The sequence below is a fragment of the Fundulus heteroclitus genome, chromosome 19, assembly GCF_011125445.2.
Source record: "Fundulus heteroclitus isolate FHET01 chromosome 19, MU-UCD_Fhet_4.1, whole genome shotgun sequence".
NCBI lineage: Eukaryota > Metazoa > Chordata > Actinopteri > Cyprinodontiformes > Fundulidae > Fundulus > Fundulus heteroclitus.
In genome coordinates, this window is record NC_046379.1 from 27901116 (window position 1) to 27925789 (window position 24674).

At 40.4% G+C, this 24674-nt stretch overlaps 1 protein-coding gene across 1 annotated transcript in view; it reads right to left on the minus strand.

Moving 5' to 3' along the window:
- atrn (attractin) overlaps positions 1 to 24674 on the minus strand; it is a 184645-nt gene that overhangs the window by 12448 nt on the left and 147523 nt on the right. Inside the window, exon 27 of the mRNA XM_012872128.3 lies at positions 10981 to 11088. Coding sequence (XP_012727582.3) covers positions 10981 to 11088 — 108 coding nt within the window. The remainder of the gene's footprint in view (positions 1 to 10980; positions 11089 to 24674) is intronic.

Consider the following 24674-nt stretch of genomic DNA (forward strand, 5'->3'; position numbering starts at 1 on the left):
TTGACTAAGCCATTCCAACACATGAGCATGCTTTCTTTGACTACACCAGGCCATTGTAAAGCCTGGTTTATCCGCACGGCCATGTTACGTCAACGTCCCTCTGTGCAGCCAAAAGTTTCCATTCCGTGCACCTAGGAAAATTTCTAGATACGGCAACAGTCCATAAACAAGACAGCGTCTGATAGCATTTACATTTTTTCCCCACTAACTCCAACATGTTTTCTTGTCCCTGCTGAGGTTTTTTTTGACACACATGGTTTTTGCATGCAGATGCAAACGGGTTTGCAGTGTTGTCTACATGTCTACTTGTGCCAAACATTAAAAAGGACTACTTGTGGCTTTCTATTTGCCAATCAGATTTGTGAAGTACACAACTAAATGTTGTGCTGCTGACAGACTCTCCCACAAGCGGTGTACTTCTGTTGCTTAACTAGAGGAACCGCTGGTGTCTTGGCTGCTTCTCTGATTAATTAAGAGCAGAAATGCTCACAAGTCATTTTCTCCAATCAGGTCTCAAGCCTTTAACCCCAATTCAGAGTCAAGTCTAAAGTCTCTAATGATTGAAATAAACATTTTCTCATCAAATCCATGACCCCTAGTGCACCTCTAACCCTGCACAGCTGCAGGTTAGGAATCCAAACCCGTACGATTTCTCCTTAGGCCTAAATTACATGCAATCAATGCAAGGACTTGATGCATTCTGTGGGTTTAAGAGAGAGAATGACAGAGGTAAGTTACGTTTAATTCGTTCTGAAAGTCATTTAATGCAGCGTTCATTTAGAGAGACTATTCATGGACATGAACAGTTGTTACGAGCCATTAACATCCCATAATAATCCACCATCACCACTGGCAGATAATCAAGCGCATCCTTTCACAGTAAAACATGAGCAGCGGCTGCAGTCTGTTGCTCACATACTGGCTTGCTTTCTTCTCTCAGTTCATTAGCGATAAAAACTGTAACCAAGACTCGAGTCTCAGACCACGAGTCCAAGTCCAGCGTCCATTCTTGAGTTGGAGTCTCAGAGGTCTGATTCAGGGAAGCAGCTGTATTTATACCAAGATTAAATTACACACAGGTGATGCAACTAGTTACTCCTGAAGACAATTGGTTGACCTGGATTTATTTAGTGGTGGTAGAGTAAGACAGTCAGAATAATGCGTGCCGCACCTTTCAGATTTTTGGAAAACCACAAAACCTTTTTCCTCCTACTTCACAATTAAAATGTACTTTTTTATTGGCCAGTTAAAAAAACTTTTTAAATAGATGAAGAGCTTTGTTTAAAAAGTGAAAATAAAATCTAAGGGGTGTGAATACTTTAAAATGACTACAGACTGCCACACTGAGGTAACATGAATGAGAGTTTTGGAGAAAACAATTATTGTGTCGCACAGATGTCTGTGCTCCCATTTGTCCTGTATTCTATAGAAAAATGGACATTTTCAGAAGATTTATCACAGTTACTTCTGTGAATCTGAATGGCCCCATAAGGTCTGATATTTCTTCAAGTCAATGGGTTGCTGGAGACCTAAGCTAACAAGCAGTAATAGACTCAAGCAATCTGACTGCTTGATGCACTTTAAATCCATGCCAACAAGGCAGAGCAGCAATATGAATTCAATCATCAAAGAGATTTTCCTTCCTGTTCTGTTCGCAGATGTTTTTGTGTCCTCCTTTTACCTCTAGGAGAAAATCAGGACATTTTTAAAAGCTGAGGCCTTTGTACAAATGCCCTAAAGACATTTTTTTTTTTTACGGATTAAAAAAAAAAGACACCAATGTTACAGATTCTTCATAAAAAAAAAAAAGGGCTTCCGCTCTTTCCTGCTCATGAGTAATTGCAGAGTGATTGCTGTATGCTGCTGGGAACTGCTGTCGTCATGAATCTTTGAACAAAGACATTTCTTAACAAGTTGTGTATGCCCTGCTGTACATATCTTAGAGCTTGAAACACTTTGCAGCTATGATGGTCCACCCATGTACACATGCAGCCTCTCAGTCGCCACAGGAACAGTGAGAGGTTAACAGTTCAGATGCAGACAAATGGACTCCTGCTGCGAGGGAAACAAAGTCGAAGCAGCAGCATGAGCCACGAAAGCAGGCGGATATTAAATTCGCCAACCGCTTCTCAACCTCGACGTGTAGAAATTTTATAAATAAATTATTTACCAATGTCCTGACTTGTGGAAATGAGCCTGACTAAAGTAAACAAATGACTTCAATTAGGAAGCGGGTAACTGCTTTGTTTTTTTTTCTCACGGTCCTCAGGTTCCTCTGGGATCATCGTCTATTTTGCTAGTCAGGTTTATTTAAACTGGCTGAACTGGAGACGGGTTTGTCCCACGGCGCTCTACACTACACATTGCATGGGACATGGTTAATCCTACAACCTTTGACTCAGACAAGGAAAAACTTAGAAGCAACTTATCAAAAAGAAAACACAGCTCTGTCTCCTTTTTAATTCTTTCCATTAAAAAGGAAAACATTTTCTTTTGTTCCCGTTTCTGTTTGCCTTTGGTACACAGCCTCGGAGTGTTTTGGAGGCATTTTCTGCGTCCTTTTTAGCAGCATGAAAGGGTCATTTAAAAAGCACAAAACAGTATGGAACATGCTGGGGGATTTGGGAGGAGTCTTTGATCCTTTTGCATTTCTTAAGGCATCTCTGAAGGAAAAGTCAAACTAAACTCCTGAAATGCTACAAATTCCTACTCGCACTATTCTGAGAGGAAACAAAACAATTTGATTTTTTTTTGTTACCAATAATGACCTTACCATCCTCATTTTGTAAAATTTGTGACAAACATATATAACAACAGAAGAAGTACACTGCGGTCATTCTTCAGTCAAGACCCTGCAGCAAGAGTTCTGATAAAGTTCTGAAAATTATAAAGAGATCAAATTTCTCCCATTATAGGCATTGGCTTCCTGTTAAATCCAGAATGCAATTCAAAACTCTCCTGCGGTGGTGGCACAGGGCCAGGCAAAACGTGACCCAGTTCTCTATATGGTTGTCAAGAGCTTGAGTCCTGACCCAGAGACCTTTGCCTCATTTCATTTCCTGTCTGGCAACAGTCAAATAAATGTCGCTGTAGTTATGCTGCTACAGGCTTAGGCTGCTGGACAGCTTTCCCTTACTCTGCTACATTCTCCTACTACTCTCCAATGTTGCATTATTTGCAGTTATTTCAGCTTTTAACTTTATATTCTCTCTCTTCTAGTTGAAGCCACTAAATGAGCCAATACTGCCAGTACCCTTTTTTCTCTCACATAGAAAGTACTCCTGGATCAGTGCTTCTGTGATCTATCCGGATGGATAAGTAAGATAGTAAGATTGTATTTGGTGATAAAAATCTTCAGCAAGTAATTAATATGTATTGACATGGTCGAGAAACAAGAACAAGAATATTGTTTGCGTTTAGTCTAAGGTGTTTGAATGTCCCAGCTAGCAAAATTTTGCTTTTCTAATCATCTACACGACCAAAAGTCTAAATTATTAAACTGGACTTAAAAAAGAAAATTTAACTAAGCATGCTTACGGCATTTCTACATGTTTACCCTGGCCTTGGGTAAAATCTAATTCTTCTGTCTTTAAAATAACGTAAGGGTGTCTGATAACCTGAATATACCCGTACACCCTGCGGAGAAAAATAAAGGCAGAGAGACTGGCAGATTTTAATTTCCAAGCTTAGGGCTGTTTTGAGGAAGCAGCTGCAAGCTGCTCTTAAGAGTCATTTGTTTGTATGCACCCATCCCATTTTCAAGCACCAGCATCTGATATTCACATCGGAGATGAAAAGATCTTGCAAATATACGTGGAATTGGAGGAGACTTGTTGTCAGACTGGGGTGGATTATTTTCATTTCAACAGGACATGCTTTATGATCTACGCTGAGTACTCATCAGTACAGAATCAAATGCCCAATTTCAATTTCCACCTAAAACTATGAGACAGGCAACTCTAATTTGTATTTCTTCGAAAAAACAAACCCGTGTGTCCTGTCACACAGGATTCATCTTCAGTTTGGGGTGGATCAAACCTAGAGAAAATTCAATTACCTGCTTGTTTGGAATACTCTCCCTGCCTGCAACTTTCTCTTCTCTTCTCTTTTGTTTTTTTTTTTTTTGTTTAAACCTCAGATGTTTTCCCAAAGGTAGTGTCTTTTCTGGTGGTCTTCTTCAGAGGCTGCATCTTAATAGCATTCCCCAGCAGATGCCTTTGTTTTATAGCATCCAAGCCCTCCCCTTCACAAGTCACCCCTGCTCTACCCCCGACATCAACACTCCGGAGACTTATCTAGACTGGCCAGGCAAAGCGGCAAAAGGTTTTGTTAAATTACCTCCGGTAATTAGCCCAGCACGTGGGATCGCTGCTGAGCCCACACACACGTATATACGTGCGCTGATGTGGGCACACTAAGCAGCTGCATGCTGCTCGCCTTTCATCCTGCACATTCATGTGTGCTTTGGCAGCAGCGTGTTGCTAGGTCTCAATACGTACACAACGCCACTGCTCAGGCAACTTTGAGGAGTCTTTATTCGGCTAGATTCCCTTTCCCTGCCAAGAAATTGTTTGACTATGGCAACAGCTCAGACTGTAGTGCATTTTAACAAGACGCAAAACAGGAAAGAAAAACAAGGATAAATAAGCTGAGGTGAGCTAAATCTGACTCAAAACCAGGTTTGGATGTTTCTGTCAGATTCAACAAGGTAATCAGATGAAAATGAACAGTAAAGTAGTTATGGATGGATAATAGGCCGACGGACAGAGAATGTGTTTGATTATTAATGAATAAGCATTACTTTTATGTATGGATAAAGGAAAACCTGAACTTAAACATGTTCCCACACTCCATTTTCTCATACCTTACTTTTTTTTTTAGATCAGGACAATCCAACAACTTAAATTCCAGACTGCATAGGTACCCCGTTAATAAACCGATAACCCAAGCCTTTAAGATATTTAAGCATGCAAACATAAAGCCCAGACAGAAAAAAAACTCAGCCAAAGACCTGCAATTTAAGAGATCCTTCTGAGTGAAGGTGCTGACAGCACCGCACAATCACACTAGATAAAAACAGTCTCTCTCTCTGCCCACACATGTCCCAGTTTTCTCTTGTCCCTCTGTATCTCGGAATAAAAGCAGAGAAGAAAGTGTCACAAAAGTAATCATCTGTTTGCGACGCTGGTGCTGCAGGCCTCATTTGGCACAAACCAAGTGTATATATCTCATTGAGGAAGCAAGTTTGGACTTTCCATCAAAACGTATAAACAACTTTAATGATTTTCAACTCCCCGTGTGGCGCTCGGCTTTTTATATATTCCGATTGCAGGTCTTAATATACTACCATAGCATCCTGATAAAAAAAAAAAAAGGGAAAAGAAAAGGCATGAAAACAAGGGGAATAACCCGCGCCAAGCTGTTCAGTTTGCGTTGGGAGGAGATAGAATAGAAGCACACTCACATTCTGAGCAGGTGATGGCACAGAAAGCTGAAGAGCAAGATCTAAATTGGATCTCTGCTCCTGGGCTTCTTTAGCCCTGATGGAGAGGAGGAGAGCAGGCTGGGAAGAAAGGAAAAAATGAGGTCTAGAGCCAGGAGAAGAAAAGGTAATGCAAAAGATGTAGGAGGTGATGGAGGTTGGCTGGATTTAACAGCAAGTTTCATCTTTTCTTTTTATGACAAACCGCAACCTGTGCGCACACGGCGACACCCACACAAACACATAAACAGCACATGGATGCACAGAAACCCCCCCTACCCTCCCCTCACACACAGAGAGAACCAGCAGATAAGGCCAAAAAGGAAGCCCAGACAGCTGATAAGGCCCGGAAAGGATAGTAAATTAGAGGAAAACACAAAGGTAAAGAAGGGATGATGGATAGGAGACAAGAGAGAAGAACATGGCGGCAAAGAGACGAAGAACGTGTTGGGCTGGAAATGAAAAGCGGCTGAAATACAAATGAGAGCCAAACCGAGTAACACAATGTATGAAAAACATGTGCTGCAGAAAATTATTCACAACCATTCAACGTCTTCCCGTTTTGTCATGTTAAGACCACAAACTTCTGTTGACTCATTGGGACTTTATGAGATAATCCCAGATCAAGGTTTTCACAATGTCTCGCCCAGCTTTGCACATCTGGATGTAGTTTTTCTTTTTGTTTTGCAAAATAAAATAAAAGATAAAACTAGTGGAGCACATAACTAAGTACAAACTTGGCAGCAGTATAAATAAGTGGAAACGCGTTTTAAAATAACAACCCCAAGAATAAAATGTAAGTCACACTCAAAATGAAGTAAAATAAACAACATGAACAAATCTTGAACATGATTACTATCCCATGAATTATTAATACATTCATTTTGAACCTTTAGTCAACTCCAGATATATTGTTAACTTCTCTTCAGGTAGAAAACACACTCTATATGGATGACAGCATGTAGACTGACAGGCGGAGCTGAATTGCCTGAGCTCAGTCAGATCAGATGTGAACAGCAACTCTCTGGTTTTAACAGATTCTCCAGTGATTTTAGGTTTGGACTTTGACTATCCTAACGATAGGAATATCCTTTGATCTGAACCATTGTAGCCCTGGTTATATGTTTATGGCCGTTGTGCTGCTGCAAGGTGAACCTTTATCCCAGTCTCAAGCCTTTTGCTGCCTCTAACAAGCTTTCCTCCAGGATTGCTTCGTATTTAGCTCAATCACTCACTCTGACCATCTTCCCTGTCGCACCTGAGGAAACGCATCCCTGCAGCATGATGCTACTATCCCAGTGTTTTCTCAGTGGGGATGGGTTTTTGGTGTATTCTACCACACGGTGTTCGCCATATAGATATTTCAATTTGCTCTCATCTGATCAAAGCGCCCTCTTCCATATGTTTCATGCGATTCCAGAATGGTTTGTGGCAAACGCCAGTCAGGATATATTGAGGCTTGCTTTCAGCAATGAGAAAGTCAGAACTGTGCAGTCCATGAATAATAGTTGATTTCCCCACCTGAGCGCTAGATATCTGCAGCACCTCCAGTGTTACCATTGATCTGTTGGCTGCTTTCGTGATCAACGTCCTCCCTGCACTGGCCTTTTAGTTTAGTTGGGCGTTCATGACTTGGCAGGCCAGCGTGTGCACGATGCCTTTTCTATTTTAAGATGGGATTCCCCCAGAAGAGCTGGAGAAGGTGTCCAGGGAGCAGGAAGTGTGGGCATCCCTCCTGACCCACCGTGATCTAGTCCCAGAAAAGTAGAAGACAAGGAGTACGAGGACTAAACTGAGATGTTAGGATACTGTTTTTTCTTTGGTTAGTTTTTTTACCTAAAACTGTTTCTCACTTATTTTTTACCAGGAGGACTTCTGAAGTTCTTTACAGAACAGCTGGATTCATACCTAGATTAAATTACCCACTGGTAGACTTACTAATTAGGTGCCTTCAGAAGGCATTTTACTTTAACTTCACTGGACTACTGTTTCGCAGTAACATAGAAAAACAACATTAAAATCAAAAAATTATAAAAAATATGTTTATCATTTCCCTTGTATTCCCTGATCATGAAACAGAATCCCAATAAAGTACACTGAAGTTTGTGGCTGTAATGTGACGCAGTGTGGAAGAGCTGCAGGTTTTTGTGAATACTTCAGCCTGGCACCACATATTGAAGAAGGGAGGAGGGGGGAAATGGCTCACAACTGAAAATACAAGAAAATAAAATGTGTTTAAAAAAAGATCAAGAGCTGCAAAGAGAAAATTGGATGAAAAAACAAAGAGGAAAAACATGGGGTTAAAGATAATGAAACAGAGCTGTAAGAGAAGACAATAAGAGCAGCTAAACTAATGTGGAAACCGAAGGACGAGAAGGCGGTGAGCAAAGACTAGGCTGAGAAGCTGTCAGAGATTAAATGAGCAAAACTTACATTTTAGAACCACCTCAAATTGGTTTGTAATTTATTGACCAAAAGGACTTTCTCCCCTTGAATTGAAAACACTACTTTTTTGCTTTTCAAATTTGAAATCCATTTAAGGAAAAACATTCAATTTGTTAACTCTTAACAAAATAAATGAGATCGGTTTATCTCGCTTGCCGTTCGCTGCGTGGCTACAGCATCGCTTCAAAGAGCGCATCGACAGAAACCAAAAAACGTCAAATCTGGAGAACTTCACTGTGAGACAGGCCAAAGACGCGGCCCATGCGTCTTGTCAGATATGAATGTTGTTGAGGAGGATGCAGGAAACAGAAAGTGAGCGAGTCCCAAAGGACAGTAAAGGAGAGCTCAATTCAAACAACTCCAAAAATGTAAGAGCAGGAAAGTGGGGGAAAAAAAAAGAAGGGAAGAGCCGGTGGGAGAAAATGGGGAGAAAATTGAAAGGAGTGGATATCAGAACGTCTACAGGAAAGAGATGAGTTCAGACATAAAAAAGACAGCTTCTGTTCAAGCATTCATTCAACTCTCTGCTGATCTTCCCAGGAGGCCCTGCAGCCTTTGCTGGGAGCAACCTTGTGTTCGTGAGCCGAGTCCCTTGAGATGCATGGGTCCTGTCAGAGTCGGTGCCCCCGAGCCCCCTTGCTGAAACAGCCCTATAATTCTACACTACATCTGCATTCAGAGGTCGTTCATCACAAAGTGCACAGTCACAGGTATGCTCGCCTGCGGCTCTGTGCCCACCAAAAGCCTGACTGCAATTCCAGTAACTCTGCAAAGCTACTTTTAAAGAGGACAAATTATGAAAAACTTCACGATTTCTCAGCTCCACGGTTGTTAAAAGTTACAATGAAATCAAACTCTGAAGCTTAGCAGAAGTTGCCTGGTGATATCTTCCAACTTTTACCTCAAATCATGTGGCAATCACCACCTTGGAAGGAAAGGTGTTAGATGTTTATACTGCTGTTTTTCCTATATTTTGCTTTTCTCTTTACTTTGAACAGACATCAAAAGATATTTATAATTTAGAAAAGATTATAGCACATCAATCAGCACTTTGTTTAGCCATCTATTGATCTAAATGTTTTTTGAACAGAAATACTGACACTCAAATTTGTCTTTGTTAAAAACAAAAAGGAAAAGTGGCTACACAAATGGAAAGAGCATTTAAACACTGGGACTGAAAACACAGTAAAAATGTTTTCATGCAAATTGAAATGTTGTGCATGGATCCTGACCTGCTTTTCAAGTATCTATATTTTTGTGTAATCTCTCCAAGTGGTTTGGATCAGTGGTTTCAGGATTTTCTTGAGGTGATATTGAAATCTTAATAGGATTCATCTTTTTTGTCTCACGTTCATTTTCGTCCTGACTATTTATTAAACTTTATTAACTTTTTTTCCTCTGGTTTTGTCACCTGGGCTGTACTGTGGGTGTCAGTTGTTAACACAGATCCAAACACAGCCAGGGCCTTCCAGCTTCCCCCAGCGATCCAGAAACCGGTTTCTTGGTTTAACTATCTAGTTTCTGCTGACCTTAGATGTAAGTAAGTTTTTGTACACGCAAGGCTGCGTGTTCTGTGTGTCCCCGTGATGGACTGGCAACCTATCCAGAGTGAACTCTGACACTTTGACCACTGAAGATGGCAACCAGCCCCCAAGAAATCCTGTGAGGATTAAGCAGACACAGACAGACAGCTCTAGAAATGCACTGCTCACGGCAGCAACATATTGGAATAGCTATCCTACTTTCATTCTGATTTATTCTTATTAGAAACTTCATTTCCTCCTTTTTCTAGCATTTTGGACAGATCTTTGGTTTTGGATGATGTGCAGCTGGGAGGATTTTTACAGATAATTTATTTTTATTTCTGGATCTCTGTGTATGATACAAAACCATAGCAACAAGATGGTTTTCTACAACCAGAAGCAGCTGATTAACATCTCAAAAGCTCAAATAACACCTCATCTAAAATCACATTTCCCAGATGACTTGAAAAGGAGATGCTGTAGATGCAGAGCAGGGACAAATAAGAGAGACAGAGAAAGCCATCTCTATCAATTATGTGAGATCATTGGGAAACAAGCTGGATAAACTACAAGCCCTAACAAGGAACCAGCCAGAGTATCGTACTACTTGAGGAAGCTTATGTCCTTCAAGGTTTGCAGCAAGATGCGGCTGATCTTCTAGAAGTCTGTTGTGGAGAGCGTGATCTCCTCTGTCATCTGTTGAGGAAGCAGCATCAGAGCAGCTGACTTAAAGAAGCTCAACAAGCTTAGAAATAAGACTGGCTGTTCGGGAGTCTCCTCTAGAGCCTCGGGAGATGATGGTGCAAAGAAGCGTTTATCATAAAATGAACATTATGGACAACCCTGAGCATCCTCTTCATCAGACTGTACAACAGAGCGTCTTCAGTCAGAGGCTTCTTAAGACCTGCTGTAAGACAGACCGCTACAGGAGATCCTTCCTGTCTGCCGCCTTAAGCTTCTACAACAACTCTGAACAAATCTGCATAATATGGTTTACAACAACATTTAATTACTCTTTGAGATTGATAAGGTGTTCTGGAATTTTAATTGAATGGATGGACACACATACACACAAACTGTGCATTTACTCTGTACTCTGAGTATCTCTAATGTGGGAATAACACTATTATTTGACATGCATATAAATCTTTAAATGTGTCACTGTTCAAGAAAACAACCCTTTAAATGTGCCAGATAGCAATTCCACCATCAATTATTTTTAGTCTCAATCTTAGAAATCCTGTTGTCTGAGAATATGCAAACCCTTCTAGATGACTTCCCTTTTAATAGAAAAATCTATGACTAATCTAAAAAAACGAGATCCTATTGGCCAGCTTAGAGAACATAAAGAATATCAGATCAGCCTGATCTCTCCTGAACAGCAGCTAGCTGCAGCACATCTCGTCTCCCACATATGAATATATCAGCAACCCTAATCAAGCCGCCCTGATTACGCTCCTTTTCAACACAGACAAAAAGATAAATCTGTGGGCTTCAACTGAGGTTTCCTTGAGACAAAGTTACACTCACCTTGACGTTTCCTCCTATAAGGTCAGGTGGCTCTTCGTCTGCCTCCAAAGCCACGTTGATGGTGGCAAAAGGCCGACTGGCCATCTGCTGCATCTCCCTCAGCAGTTGCTAGGAGGGAAGAAGAGAAACAGGGGGAGGGAGGTAAGTAAATAATGACTTTAAACTGTCCAATCTTCAGTCAGCCACATATCTTTGATAGTGACTTGTTTCGCCGACAGCTGCTCAGCTGAAATGTCAGAACACCGCGTATTCTCTAAAAGCTTTGTGTTTGGGAAACTGCTAAATCCTCATGAGACGATTCACTGTGTGTTTGTGTCAGACGTTTCATCTCGATCGAAGACATTCAAGCATATTTACCAAGGGCGCCTCATTCAAGAATGATTTAGGATTAATTATTTGCAAAAATCAATGCATGTGCAGGTCTGTGGATGCTCTAAGTGCCGTCAACGACTGAGTGTGTGTCCCCGCTGAAGAATGTGCAAAAAGCAGTTTTGTGTTCCTTCTGATTATCATCTCTTCAATTGCTTACTTTTAAAAGGTCTACAACTTGAGACTTAAAGGTTTAGCAATGAAGCATAGTCTGTATTTGATCAAATGAAGAATCTACCAGTGTGTCATGAGGCTAAACAGTAGCAACAAACGCTAAAGGTCTACTCTGCAGCGAGGCCAGCGTTAGCCACAGCAGGTAACGTACACATTATACGGAAAGGAACAGAGCAAACAGGCGGGGGAGAAAGTCGTGGAGATGTTTGATGCAGGGTAACCTATAAAACAATATCCCAAGCTTTGAATGACTCAAGGAGGGAAAGAGTATGGTACAAGTGGCATCCGCCTAAATAAGGGTTGCCAAACTCCAGTCCTCGATGGATAGCGTCTTGCACACTTAAGATAAATAACTAGCTAAATTACCTCCTCAACATTTAAGCTCTACAGAGTCTCCCTAATAACCACGTGTTTTTGATTCAGGCGTGTTGAAGTAGAGACGTGTCTAAAAGTTGCCAGACGTCAACCTGGGAGGACTGGAGTTTGCCAACCCTGGACAGGTCAGACAATAAGAGAAGGCGTCATTCAGAGAAGCAGCTCCGACGTCTCAGCTAACATTGTAGGAGTTGCACAGATCCATTGGTCAAGATGGGGAATCTATTGAGAGGACAACTAATAACTCCACTCCACATATGCTATATGGATACTGGATACTATGGTATCAGATTAAAGGGGGCTGGATATGAGCAAAGGTTCATGGGGCGTCAATACTTTAGCAAGGTACTAAGAGAATCACCATAAAAACCCACAGATGAAGCTTCAGCAGTTCTGAACACAACTATGTAGATGAATTTTAATACATACCAATAAATAGGAACGTATGATCACCTAGATGACCCTAATTTTGGGCAACTTTAACTTCAGTTTATTTTTGTAGCACAGGTCTCTTCGCATGCAACTCAGAACATATTTCAAAAAGTTTTTGGAGATTTGAAACGACTTCTAGTCCAAATCAATGTAAGTTAGCGATTTAAAAGACGACAATAAACACTTAATATCTCCTTGCTGCAGGCTACCTTAGTACGAAAAACAAATTCTGCTGTAATGATAAATAAATGGGGGGAGTTGAGATTTAAGCAGCAAAAGTATTTCTTATCCACAAACTTCCTGAAACAGTATAAATATTTCTCTCTGATTTCTAACAGTGGTTTTCTGCATTTATTTTATTTTCCAGCCTTTTAAATAAGCCAATAATGACTGTTTATTAAACTAGAGAGACAGCATTTTGTGGCTTTATTCCCCATCGTCCTGTAAAGCGTCGAGCTACCAGTACTGATCTTATTCAATGTTGATTTTTCTGAGCTATAATATAAGAAGATAAAGCAAGACAACTGAAAATATTTTTTCAAGCTGTGAGAGATGATTGTTTTTTTATTAGGAGCAATTGTGATGTCAGGCTGCTGTGTTAGAGAGAAGTGGCTGTAAAACAGAGCTTTACTATATTAAAACAAAGAAAGTGATCATAGAGTACACATGTTAAAATATCGTTTGCATATTATATTCACCACCATCATGATTAGTTTGGCAAGTTCATCCTTCCTGTTCCCGCCTCTGTCTTTCTCCCTAGTAACCTGAATGAACAGAGCAGGTCTAGACCTGATAGAAAATAGTTTTCCGTTAAATAGCAGCTTCCACACCTGACTTCATTTTAAATGTCTAACAGATACTAAAAATAAAGAACTTTGACCCTTCTTTACTCAGGAACAGTGTGACTGAGGAGTACATACGTATGGGGCATTCACTGACTGGATAAGGATGGGATTTTTCGGTCTCTGATCAGCAGGCCACCAGTAGATTTCAGGGGCCATCTCTAGTATTCAGTGGGAGTTAACCTGCCTTTAATAAAAACTGATACCTATCAACTAGTAAATTCATGAAAGAGTACTCCTCGCATGAAAATCTGATGCACAAGAGATAGGGTACTTTTTTTTAAATATAGAAAACCAGTAATCCAAAAAAAAAAAAAAACTCTTAATCAAAAAACTTTTTTTTTCTTTTGCCAACAACTGAAAATACAGCAACACAAAAAGCACTTATTAGAAAACCCAGTTTGACGCTGAGCAATAAACGCGGTAGAGAACAAACAACCAGCACCTTCAAAACGGTAATTACACACTTTCTAACAGCGCAAGGCAGTGGCCCATCCTCATTTTCTTTTGATTTACAACGTGGACCTTGGCCAAAGCGGGAGGAGGAGGAGAGGTTACCACGGAAGGACAGAGGGGAGGATGAGAAACAGGAGCTAAAGAACACGACTAGACAACAATGTCGGGAGAGCTAGAGTAGAGAAAGAGGAGACTGACCTAAAAGAGGCTGTGCGTGAGCAACAGCATGAGGAGGCACTTTCATCGCCGACTGTCAAAGTAAGAGACAACCAAAACACCATTTTCTGATTTCTAACTTCAGGCCCCTTATAACATCTGCAACTGCCACAAGAACAAGACAATTACTACAGAAATTAATCCAGTTGGAGACGACAGAAAGAAGCCCCGCACACAGCGGTGAAAATGGTTCCACTATTGATCATCGTCAAACAGGTCTACTTCTTCAACCAAGAGGACCTCAAACCCCGCCAGAGACGCTTGATGTGTGCGCGGTTACAGTTTTGTTTGTAGACCAACAATCACAAGGAGCGGGACACGTTCCTTTGGCCTCGTCTCATTAAAGCGAGTTGCCGCGAAAAGACAAAGGTGCAGGCTCGGGGCCACGGCTGCACTTCAGCCTCAAAGCGCGCCGACAGTCGCAATCACACACGAGACATTTGTGCAGCAAGAGGCCACCGGTCCCCGAGTGAACCCCTCGACAGCTTTCAATTAATCTGCTGAGTGCTTTCATCCTCTGTGAGGCTGCCAAATGAGCTTATTGACATGTTAGCACCTTCCCCCTAAATGTGACACTCAGAATGATATCCTTAATAGGGGTTACAGTAGAAGCCTGAAGCAAGCCGTCTCTCTCTCTCTCTCTCTCTCTCTCTCTCTCTGTACGGTAAATCTTGGAGAATTTATTTATCAGAAATTCTCTTTGTGCAGCCCACAGATGCCTTAAACTCCTGCAACTGTTCCTGTTCCAGATCCCCCAGCACTACTTTCAGATCCATCAGCTGAGCTTGAGAGAGCCGGAGCCTTTCATCCCTTCGTCGTTACTCGAGCAAAAGGAGTTATCAATATTTGCTATCAAGTGATAAGTCACGCCGACAGCACTCTGAAGTCTTAGCGAAGCAAGGACAATCAGGATCACAGCAGTTCGTTGTTTAACATGCCATACGCGTTGTGCCGTGTTTGCTTGTCATTATCGTCTGGTTGACAGGCAGCAGTGGGGACGCCAGCGTGGTTTCTGGAAGTATCGTGCAAGACTGTTGGAAGCCCAGTATGCCCGTACCAATCACAGTGTTTTTAATGCCTTTCATTTATTGAATCGTTACTTTTTGATTTTGTATTTTCTCATAAAAGGTGTTTTTTTTAAAGAGTTTTAATTAAAACTTCACGTATAAAACAGGCATCTCGCTCATTGACTGCTGGAGATGTGCACCAGTCCTCATGGATAAGAAGGTATAGAAAATGGATGGATGGATGGATGTACAAAACAGAATATAAGAGCTAACAGTAGGCATGATAAAACACTGCGACATTGAGATATACACAAAGTATCCCAATATTTTTGGGATTCGTGAGAGTGTAGATGGTTCTGCTGAATGAAGAAGACCGTTCAATATCGCTAAAGTGCTTAGAATGAAGTTAGAGGACGCACCAAGTTATGGGATGCTATTTAAAGGAAAACTGGATCTTTAGTTGTGAGAGAAACCACTCTACGACTTGTCTGTGGTGCATTCAGGCTGCAAGAGAGGAAGCCTTTCAGTAGATAAGACGAAGGCTGTAGTGCAAAATTACTCTTATTGGTTTTTCCTTCTGGTTTCAACCTCTGTTTTGGAAATGCTAGATTCATGGCTGCCTTTTGGAAATTGGAGACTTTAGGTAAGGATCTACATTCTTGAAAGAATTTGCAGAGATTTTGTAAAAGGGTTTTTGATACGGTGTTTTGTAATGTAATTAGCTGTGCTAACCTGACAAACTGCTAATGAAAGATGCTGAAGACAGTTTAAAATGTGAGCAGTAAAATTATTTCTTCTTTGTTTTAGAGTGACTGCTCTCTCACAGCGGTGTGACGTTACCTCTGTTCCTATTATAATTAATGCATTACAAAAATATATCTTATAACTAGGGCTGGGCAAGTTAACGCGTTAATTTCGCGTTAATTCATTAGACTATTAACGGCGATATTTATTTTATCGCGCATTAACGCATGTTGCTCACATCATGCTTTCAGTCAGTGTCAGTCAGCACGCGCGCTGACTGCAGCGCGCTGTCGGCAGCACTCCTCCTCCCCCTCCCCTCTCGTACATGGCTCAGCGGCGCCAGCCAATCAGCACGCAGGCTCAGCCTGGCCCGCCCACTCAGCTCTCACACAAACTTAACAAACAAACAGCTGAGAGAGACCGCAGCAGCGAAAAAACATGAACAGAGGAAGTAGCACCGTTCGGCTTTATTTTAATACCGTAAATGAAATCAAGCTGTATGTTTTGTAAAAAGCCGGTTCATTTAAGTGGAAACACAACAAATTTATCTAAGCACGTGAAAAAACATGAAAACGTCGAGCCCCAGAAACGGAGAGAGGAGACGAAACTTCTCTCACTGCCCCGACAGACCCACAGACTGACGTCTCTGACTGAGGCGTTTCAGTCCTCCAGGGAACATCCAGGTAGATCAGTGGATGGATGGATGGATGGATGTATGTTACTGGAGCCCACACATAACATGTAATTAAGACCTTGAAAGAACCTAGTACATATATTAAAAAGTGTTATTTAAGATAAGATAACATTAGCTAATCCTTTTTTTATCCCACGACGGGGAAATTTATAGGATTAAAGCAACAGGCAGGTGCACACAACACAGACAAAATTACATAAGGATTGAAATATATAAGAGGTGGATTAGCGAAAAAACACTGAACATAACATTATTATTATTATTATTATTATTATTATTATTATTATTAAATTGTAATAATAAAATAAAAACCACAAAACCCAAAAGGTCAACAGTTTCATGATACATCAAGCTTAGGGACTGGCTAATATACAGCAGGTCAAAAAAGGCCATATTTTGGCTGCAGTGCTTGTTCTCTTATGAAGAAAAGATCAACTAGTGCACTAAATTCAATAGATGGGTTGAAAATATCCAGTATAAAATAAGTGGTACAAATGTTACAACACTTTTGTTCATATGGCAGCAGAACATTAAAATAAAAGTGCTCTTTACACTACTTTTGAATTCATTCTTGGAGTTTGTAAATACAATGCGATTAATCGCGATTAATCGCGATTAATCAGGGCGATTAATCGCGATTAAATATTTTAATCGTTGCCCAGCCCTACTTATAACCCATTGTAATTGTTCCTAAAGAGAAATTTGAATTGAAAAAAAAAAAAAAAAATCAGTATCTGCATTTTAAACCTAAATAAAAAGATCAGAACTTGGGCTCAAAATCCTGATTGATGCTGGTGATGCAATCTAGAATGACTTTGGGTCTGCGCTAAGGATGGGCTAGTTGCTCATTAATGGTATTAACAAGGTTTTATAAAAATCTATCATACAGCTTCTGTTATAATAAGTAATTTTACTGAGATGCCAAAGTAAGTCCTGAGTTTCTGCCAGCTGTATGCGGCTGTATACAGCTGCTGCTGCTGGGAGCTACCAGTCACCGGGCAGAAAAAAGCCTCCTACTTTTTCACTGTATACAAGATGAATACATTTTGATGTTTGACAACTGATGTTTTTCATCACCTGAAAAAAAGTCAGTGTGAAGACTAAAGGAAAGTGCTGTTTTTGCAGCAAAATAAATTGTTAGTTTTCTGTTTCAAATCAATTGCAATGATAAGTTGTACATATTTCAGGGTTTCCCACACCACATTATAAACCTAGTGGCACGCCAAGTTTATAATCTGGTGTGCCCCATAGAAATAAGTGGCAGCTAGTGGATAAAGCCTATCTGATTCCTGATTCTACTATAAATTACTAGATTTCTCCTCACCAATAATATCACCCATCAGATCATGTAGGGTAAATGACCTGGAACAACATGGTTGCTGCTGGCACACTTAGACAGGTTTTGTCACACAAACTCTCTATTTTTCTCTAACAGAAGGTGCGTTAATGATGTTTCATATTAATAAAGCATTAAAGGCCTAAATAAAGCCACCGATGAAACAGAATGGGGAAAAAAGCCTTACTGTGAAGGAAGTACAACATTGGAGAGAGTTCATTAAAGCTCTCACATCAAAGAGAAAACCAAACGTAAACCAAATCGCTCAAGACAAGCAAAACTACAAGCAGAAGCTATAAATAGAAACCTAATAGTAGAACAATAACAGCCATAAAGTATGAATGACTCCAAACACAGAGGTAGAGTTGGCTCGTAACAACAAACAACTAAAAACCAGGCCAAAGCGTCTGATCTGCTCACGGTTTGAACTTCGCAGCGTCGCACAAAGAAGCAATGAAAATGTAAATGAGCCAACTCAATGTGCTGAACGTTGATTTATCATGATTAGACATATGGTTGCATGAAGCGTTTGACAGGCAGAACATGTAGTCCCATCACAGCAAAGACAGCGGAGCGTGTAGCAGCAACATACAACTGTAGGCACGATTCCCTCACAACGGAGGGGTGATTTGGCTGCCTTTCAGTAATATATTCATCTATTACACTATGAAAGATAATCTTATTAAACACTAATCACGTCCCCATCTTCGGTCCGGCTAAGACTAAACCCTCTCTGAGCCTTACGATAAACTAAATTCATAAAAAAAAAAAAAAAGTGGAAGAAATTCTGCCGAGGAACCAGACGGCTACATTACAGTCTGGGTGTTTGTGAGGAGGCAGGAATCTGCATGCAGACAACATCTTTTCTCATAAGCACAACTCCTTGAGCGGCACAAAGCAGCCGAATTGATTTACTGGATAAAAAGCAGAAGGGGAAGCATCTGAATGTTGCGGTAAACAAACTTTTTAGATTCGGTCCACCTCTCTGAACCCCTCTGTAAACAGCTCGGTCTCCTGTCTCACACACAGCTAAACTCTGTTTAAACAGCAGCAGCTGGTTGGGCCACAGGCTCTGGTTCTCATATTTACCGTTTCTAATGCAGAACAATATTTCTCTCCTTCCCAGAAAACACGTTGATTGAAAAAGTGGTAAATAATCTCATTCTGGGACGGAGTTCTGTGACTTTCATTAGAATCCTCCAAGCAGCCTTGAAACACATTCACTGTTTATTGTTCTAGGTAGCACAGAAAGAACATGTTTTAAAGATTAGAAAAAAAAATGTCATCAAAACGAAGCCGAGATGAAGTCAAATGTTTTCTATGTTGCAGCTCCTGTAGCCTCCTAATCCACTGTATCCTACAGGGCTGGTCAGTAGTTTACATGCCCTCATCATGGCACGACTTTCCTCAGCCTTTAATTCAATTAATTACATAAACAAGCTGTGTGCATTTATTATGGATTTCCTCTTATCCAAACAATGCTCAAAACTACTGTATAACCATATTGGCATGGTAGAAATTACCAATTTTGAGAGGTTTTTTAAAAAAATATAGATTTCTGGCACTGTTGAATTCAATTATGCAGTTAAATAGTTAAACTTAAAGCAGTTGTTTTTTAAAAGTGGTAGTTTTGTGATTTAAAGATGATTGCAGTTTATTTTATTATGATCTATTTTACTGCCGTTGGCTTTTCTTTGTTCACCAAGAAAAGTTTGGGAACCACTGTTGTATAGGAACCTACTATTCAGATAAATATCCTTCACGGACACACCATACACTTTTTCTGACCATAAACAAGCTTCAGGGACAATTCTTGCACCACACTTCCAATCAAAAATGGTAAAGCATATCTAAATTGGTTGGTTTCCAGGCAGGGACTTTTTTAAAGCATGGGGATCCATGAGAACGCTTTATCCATTGCAGAGCCAACTTTAACGTGCTGCTGGGATCATTGTCCTGTTGGAACAGCCAGTTGTGTTTAGGTTCAGATGTACACCCGGTGGATCTGAGGGAAGGTTTAATCATTTGGAGGTGGTTGTCTTGTATTAATGCTTGTCATTTGCAACCGCATTCCTAGGTTTAAATGGCTCACCAAGACTCCTAAAAAATATTGCACATCTTACTATGGCAGCCAGACAGACCGGTGTTCATCTTGGCTGACTATAAACTTTGACTTGTTCGTGTAGGCAGCTGCAAGTTTCCATCAGGCTATAAAGAGTCCATATTTGAGTCCTTTTTGAGGCCATTTTAATGGGCAACTCCCTACTGGACATTGACACTGCAGTCCCAGTATCTCCTGGTTTATCAGCTTGAGCCCTGGTGGTTTCTGGGTTGCTCCTAAATGTCAAAGGATTTAATTTCATCTGAGGATGGTCAGTTGGAAATTGAACACAGTAGGAGAGGGGTAAACATTTATCTAACATTTTCTGAATAGCTTTCCTAATGCGCTGACCTCAATAACAATGGAAATGTATATTTGCGATGGTGGAGCAGGCGCTGCGCCTGCGAACCATGTTCAGACGCCTCAGTCATCAAAACAGCCATCCCAGGGTTCTGGTATGGCTCTCAGCCCGTGAACTTCTTCCCTCTCTCTGTTAACCCCATTTCCTGACAGTGAATTATCAGAACAAGGCCAACAGGGCCACAACATTTAAGAGAAATGTATGGTGTAGGATTTAAACCCTTGTATGCACTAGGAAACTACCCAGTTTACTGGAGCCAGTTGTGATTAGAAGAGTGGTCCAGCATGCAGCCAGTATCTTATTGACTGATACAGAAACTGTAACTTGTAAATCTGTAACTTGCTAAATTAATTTTATAGATATAAAGGGTGTATCTATATATCTGAGTCTGAATGTAACATTTTGCATCGTGTGAAAACTAGCACTGACTAATCTTGTGCTGCAAATTCTTTCATTCATTACTTCAAATAATTGATTTGTATGTTGCATAACCCTTCCACCCAGAAAAAGAATAGTTCAAATGTTTAATTAAAGGCTCAAATGTATCCATGCCCAGGATTAGCGTATGTAAACCTCCCATCAGAAATGTATATTCCTATAAATACAATGGGCCAGGCAGCCTCCTGTGTTTACTGCTCCTTTTTAACTGCTGGACTGCTACCATCAGGTTTTTGAAGGCAGCAGAACTGACGCAAAATTTAAGGAGTAGCCATTCTGGAAGAACTCCTTCAGAGCATATTGTACATTTTCAACAAATCTCATTATCCTGTGCTGTGAGTAGGCAGCTGCAGCACAGCAAACACCCAGCACTCCAAAGATAACCCGACGCCGGAGCGCTACAGTGAATGTCTCCTACTTCCTAAATTGGCTCTTGGTTTTCTGCAGGCCAGTTAGTGTGACTGTGTGTCTGAAAACAGAAGCACTATTTGACAAAAAACATTTGCTATGACAGAGCAAACTGCATTTAAAAACCTTACAGTACGTGTGAATAGAGGTGACCACATAAAAAGCATGCATGGCTGCCGTTCTGAGACACCTGCACATAACCAATCACACTCCTCCTCAGCTTTGAATACATTATCATACAGAGATAATTTATCTCAGCAGGCACAACTGAATTACAACAGACTAACCAATGTGCCTGAAGGGAAACGCTCCAATAAAATCAACATGGAGAAACCCATGCTTAACAAACACTGGTCCATGGATTATAAAACAGTATGAGCACGAATCAATGATTTGATCCATTAAATTAACAGCATCTCCCGCTTATTATTAATAATATTTCTAAATTATTTCAGGACAATGACGCAATTTCAATATAACACCATAGAAAGTAAGTAGAAAATGCTTCCAGTGTTTAGACAAAGTACTAGAAGAGTAATGATTCAGTTCACAAAACCATTTATGATATTTTGGAGAAAAGAATCAACATTTTTTTTGGTTTTCACAGAAAACATTTTCCACCAACCTGAATATTTCATTTCGGTTTTGGCTCATCAATATAACGGTCATATTTAATAAATTCGAATTCGAGGCTGTCAGATTATAGCCACGTTTCAAAATAACCTTTAAGCTTGTATTAAAATACCCAAAACCCACATTTCTGTATCAAAGTTGTTTTTCATATCAGATAAAAATCATAATTAGCAGAAACAAAGGCTTGAAAATATCAGTGTGTAATTCATCTGTATGATGTGTTTCACTTAGTGAACTGACTCGCTGAAATAAATCAACTTTTCAATACTGTCTTACTTCTTTGAATATGACTATTGCACGTTCTATGCTAGTCTCATTTTAACATGGTCCTAATGCTAAAAATAAAACTAAAAGCTGTTTTTCAAAAATAAAAAAAACAAGTCTCTGTTCAATGCAGAATTATCAGTTTCAGCTTTGATCAATGTACGTTACATTCTCCACTAGAGATGATCAAATGCAGTCCAGACTCATTAAAAACTGTTAAACCTGGAGCAGAGTGCAGATAAGAAAATACATAAATGCCAACCTGTGTGTTCAACGGGCTAGCTGTTAGCCAGTCACAGTATCCTCACAGTTTGTACAAATCATTTGTTCATCGTGGCACCAAAAATCCAGAACCATTTAAGGAAACTTCACGCCTTTTACATGCCTGACTGCCTTGGTCAAACTTATATGAGCATAGTGTCATTTTCATTTAACATGTGGGCATATAGGTCCAAACCTTGGGTGAACTGTTGCATAACTTTATGCTCTATGAGCAGCAAGGTTGAATGCTCCAAAAAGTATAACCTAAAAACTTTGTAGCATTTTGTTTAGGCTTAATGTTATCCACTGAAGCCAGGTTTAGATCCAATTCCTCCTTTACTAATTTGATGAAACATCCCAAAGCCAGGTCCAGAATGTGGACCTGGCTTTGTGGCAGATGTCTGTATAAGGCGGTCTCAAAACAACCAAAACTGCCAAACCATGAAACTGTTCAGAAGCAAAACAAGCTTGAAGCAAGGGTCAGCAGAAATCCATAGAAAATGGCAGTGCCTCTTGGGGCCCCCCTCCCACCACGCAGAATCACCTACGCTAGAAGATTATTGACACAAATGTCACGCTATAATGTTATAGTGAATATTATAAACGAATACAGTGAGGTTACGTATTAATACAAAATAAACAATACTTAAAACGTCTGAATACAAACCATCACAAAACATATTAAAAAACTTATTTCATCATTCATTCATTCATTTATATCACTTGTTTAAGTTATTTAATTGTTAAAAACAAAAAAACAAAAAACAAAAAAAACCCACTTTTGCCTCTGGCCGGCCCTGGAAAATGGCTTCCTTCAAAATAGATTCTTCCAGCTTTTGTGCTTCCTCTGACTTCATGTTTAAATGTCTGAACAACACTGAAAACGCATAGTCTCTGCGCTTTCTTCCTACAGTAACAACATCCACACCGAAGACTGTTGTAATCAGGACAAACTGGTAGTGCTTGTGCTAAAGTATGATGTGTTTAAAATAAATCTTTTTTTTTTTTTTATTAGTAAAGTTGTTGACGGGCCAATCACTGATCAGGTCTAGACAAACTGAAAATTTGCTGTTTTCGGTCTATAAAATGTTGGGACGAGACCTTGGAGATGGAGTTAAAAGAGGCTGAAAATATCGAGTGAATCGAGAAAATTGCATGTTGGTCAGTAATAGCTCACAACCACCACAATTGTTCGTTTATCAATTACTGTTGCAATTAAAGTATATCAGCAGGCTGACTGAGCCGACTGAAATAAAAAAAAAAAAAAAAACTGGTGCATTCAAAAATGTTTATATTCACACTGGCGCACACACAGTTTCACTTAAGCTGTCTGAGGGAATCGTATTTGAGCATTGTCAAAGTGAGCAGCAGTGTGCCAAAGAGATTGAGTGCGTCAGCAGAGCCCTCATCGCAGGGAGGAAGAGTGGGGAAAAAGAAAGAAAGAGGAGCACGTAGGAGAGACAGACTAACAAGAAATGGGAAAGGAAGTTGAAGGGGGACGAGATATGAAGAAGGAGAGGAAAAAAAGCGGAGCAGAGGGAGGAGAAAGCCAGAAAGAAGAGAGAGAAAGACAAAGGCGTTCAACGCGTCCGTCCCCGGCTGGAAAGAGGAGAATGAGAGCGGAGTCGCCTGGGTGCAGTGAACACACACACACACACACACACACACACACATCCTGTGTCCTCATACCACTGCACGTGGACCGACACACACATGCAGCGAACGTGCAGCACATCTCGGCCCACTAAATCAAGCCGTTTATTTATTGATGGCCTGTTTAAAAATGCTGTCGCTGGAGAGCTCTCAATCATCCTTCAGATGCACTGAAGAAAAACTGCAGAGAGCCTGACGGAGGGGAGGGATGGGAAAAAGGGGAAGAAGAAAAAAAAGAGCAGAAAGGAGGGGAGGTGGGTTGATTTTTGAAGGTATTTAAAGCAATGTTAGATACCCTCTCGCTTCATCTTGCCATCGCTCCGACAGCTAGGTGGTATTGGGGGGGTGCAGTGTGAATGCAGACAGGAGAAGACACTGATGCATCCTTCCATCGTTTCCTCCCTCTGTTGCTACCTTGCTTCATTATTTCCTCACATTCTGCTGTCCTCGCACCTTACTGTCCGCCTCTTGTTCCAAGTTTGTCTTTTTTTTTGTAAACGCTCTACACCTCTTCATCCGCAGGGCTGAAATATGCTCCATCAAAGAGGAGCAGTTCATGAAAAGCTGAAGAATAGAGAGCAATGCAAGCATGTTTAACAAAGCCACTTTACTGGGATGAAATGGGGGAAAAATAAAGTTAACGTGCTCAGAAAAAAAAAAAAAAAAAAAAAAAAAACAGAAGCCATCAAACAAACCAATTTACTGAGATTCACTGGAAGAGTATTTTATCAAAACAATGTAGTCAGAAGACAGCGGGTTCGTTTGAAGCTGCTCATTTGAACTGACTCAATTTGAAATAGATCTGTGGGACTGAAGATATAAAGAAATGTGTTAAATTGTTGGGTTCCAGTGAGGATGAGACAAACATTGGGAGCAAAAGAAGCAGAATTTGCAAGAACACTTCCCTACTTACTGTGCTGAAACTAAGCA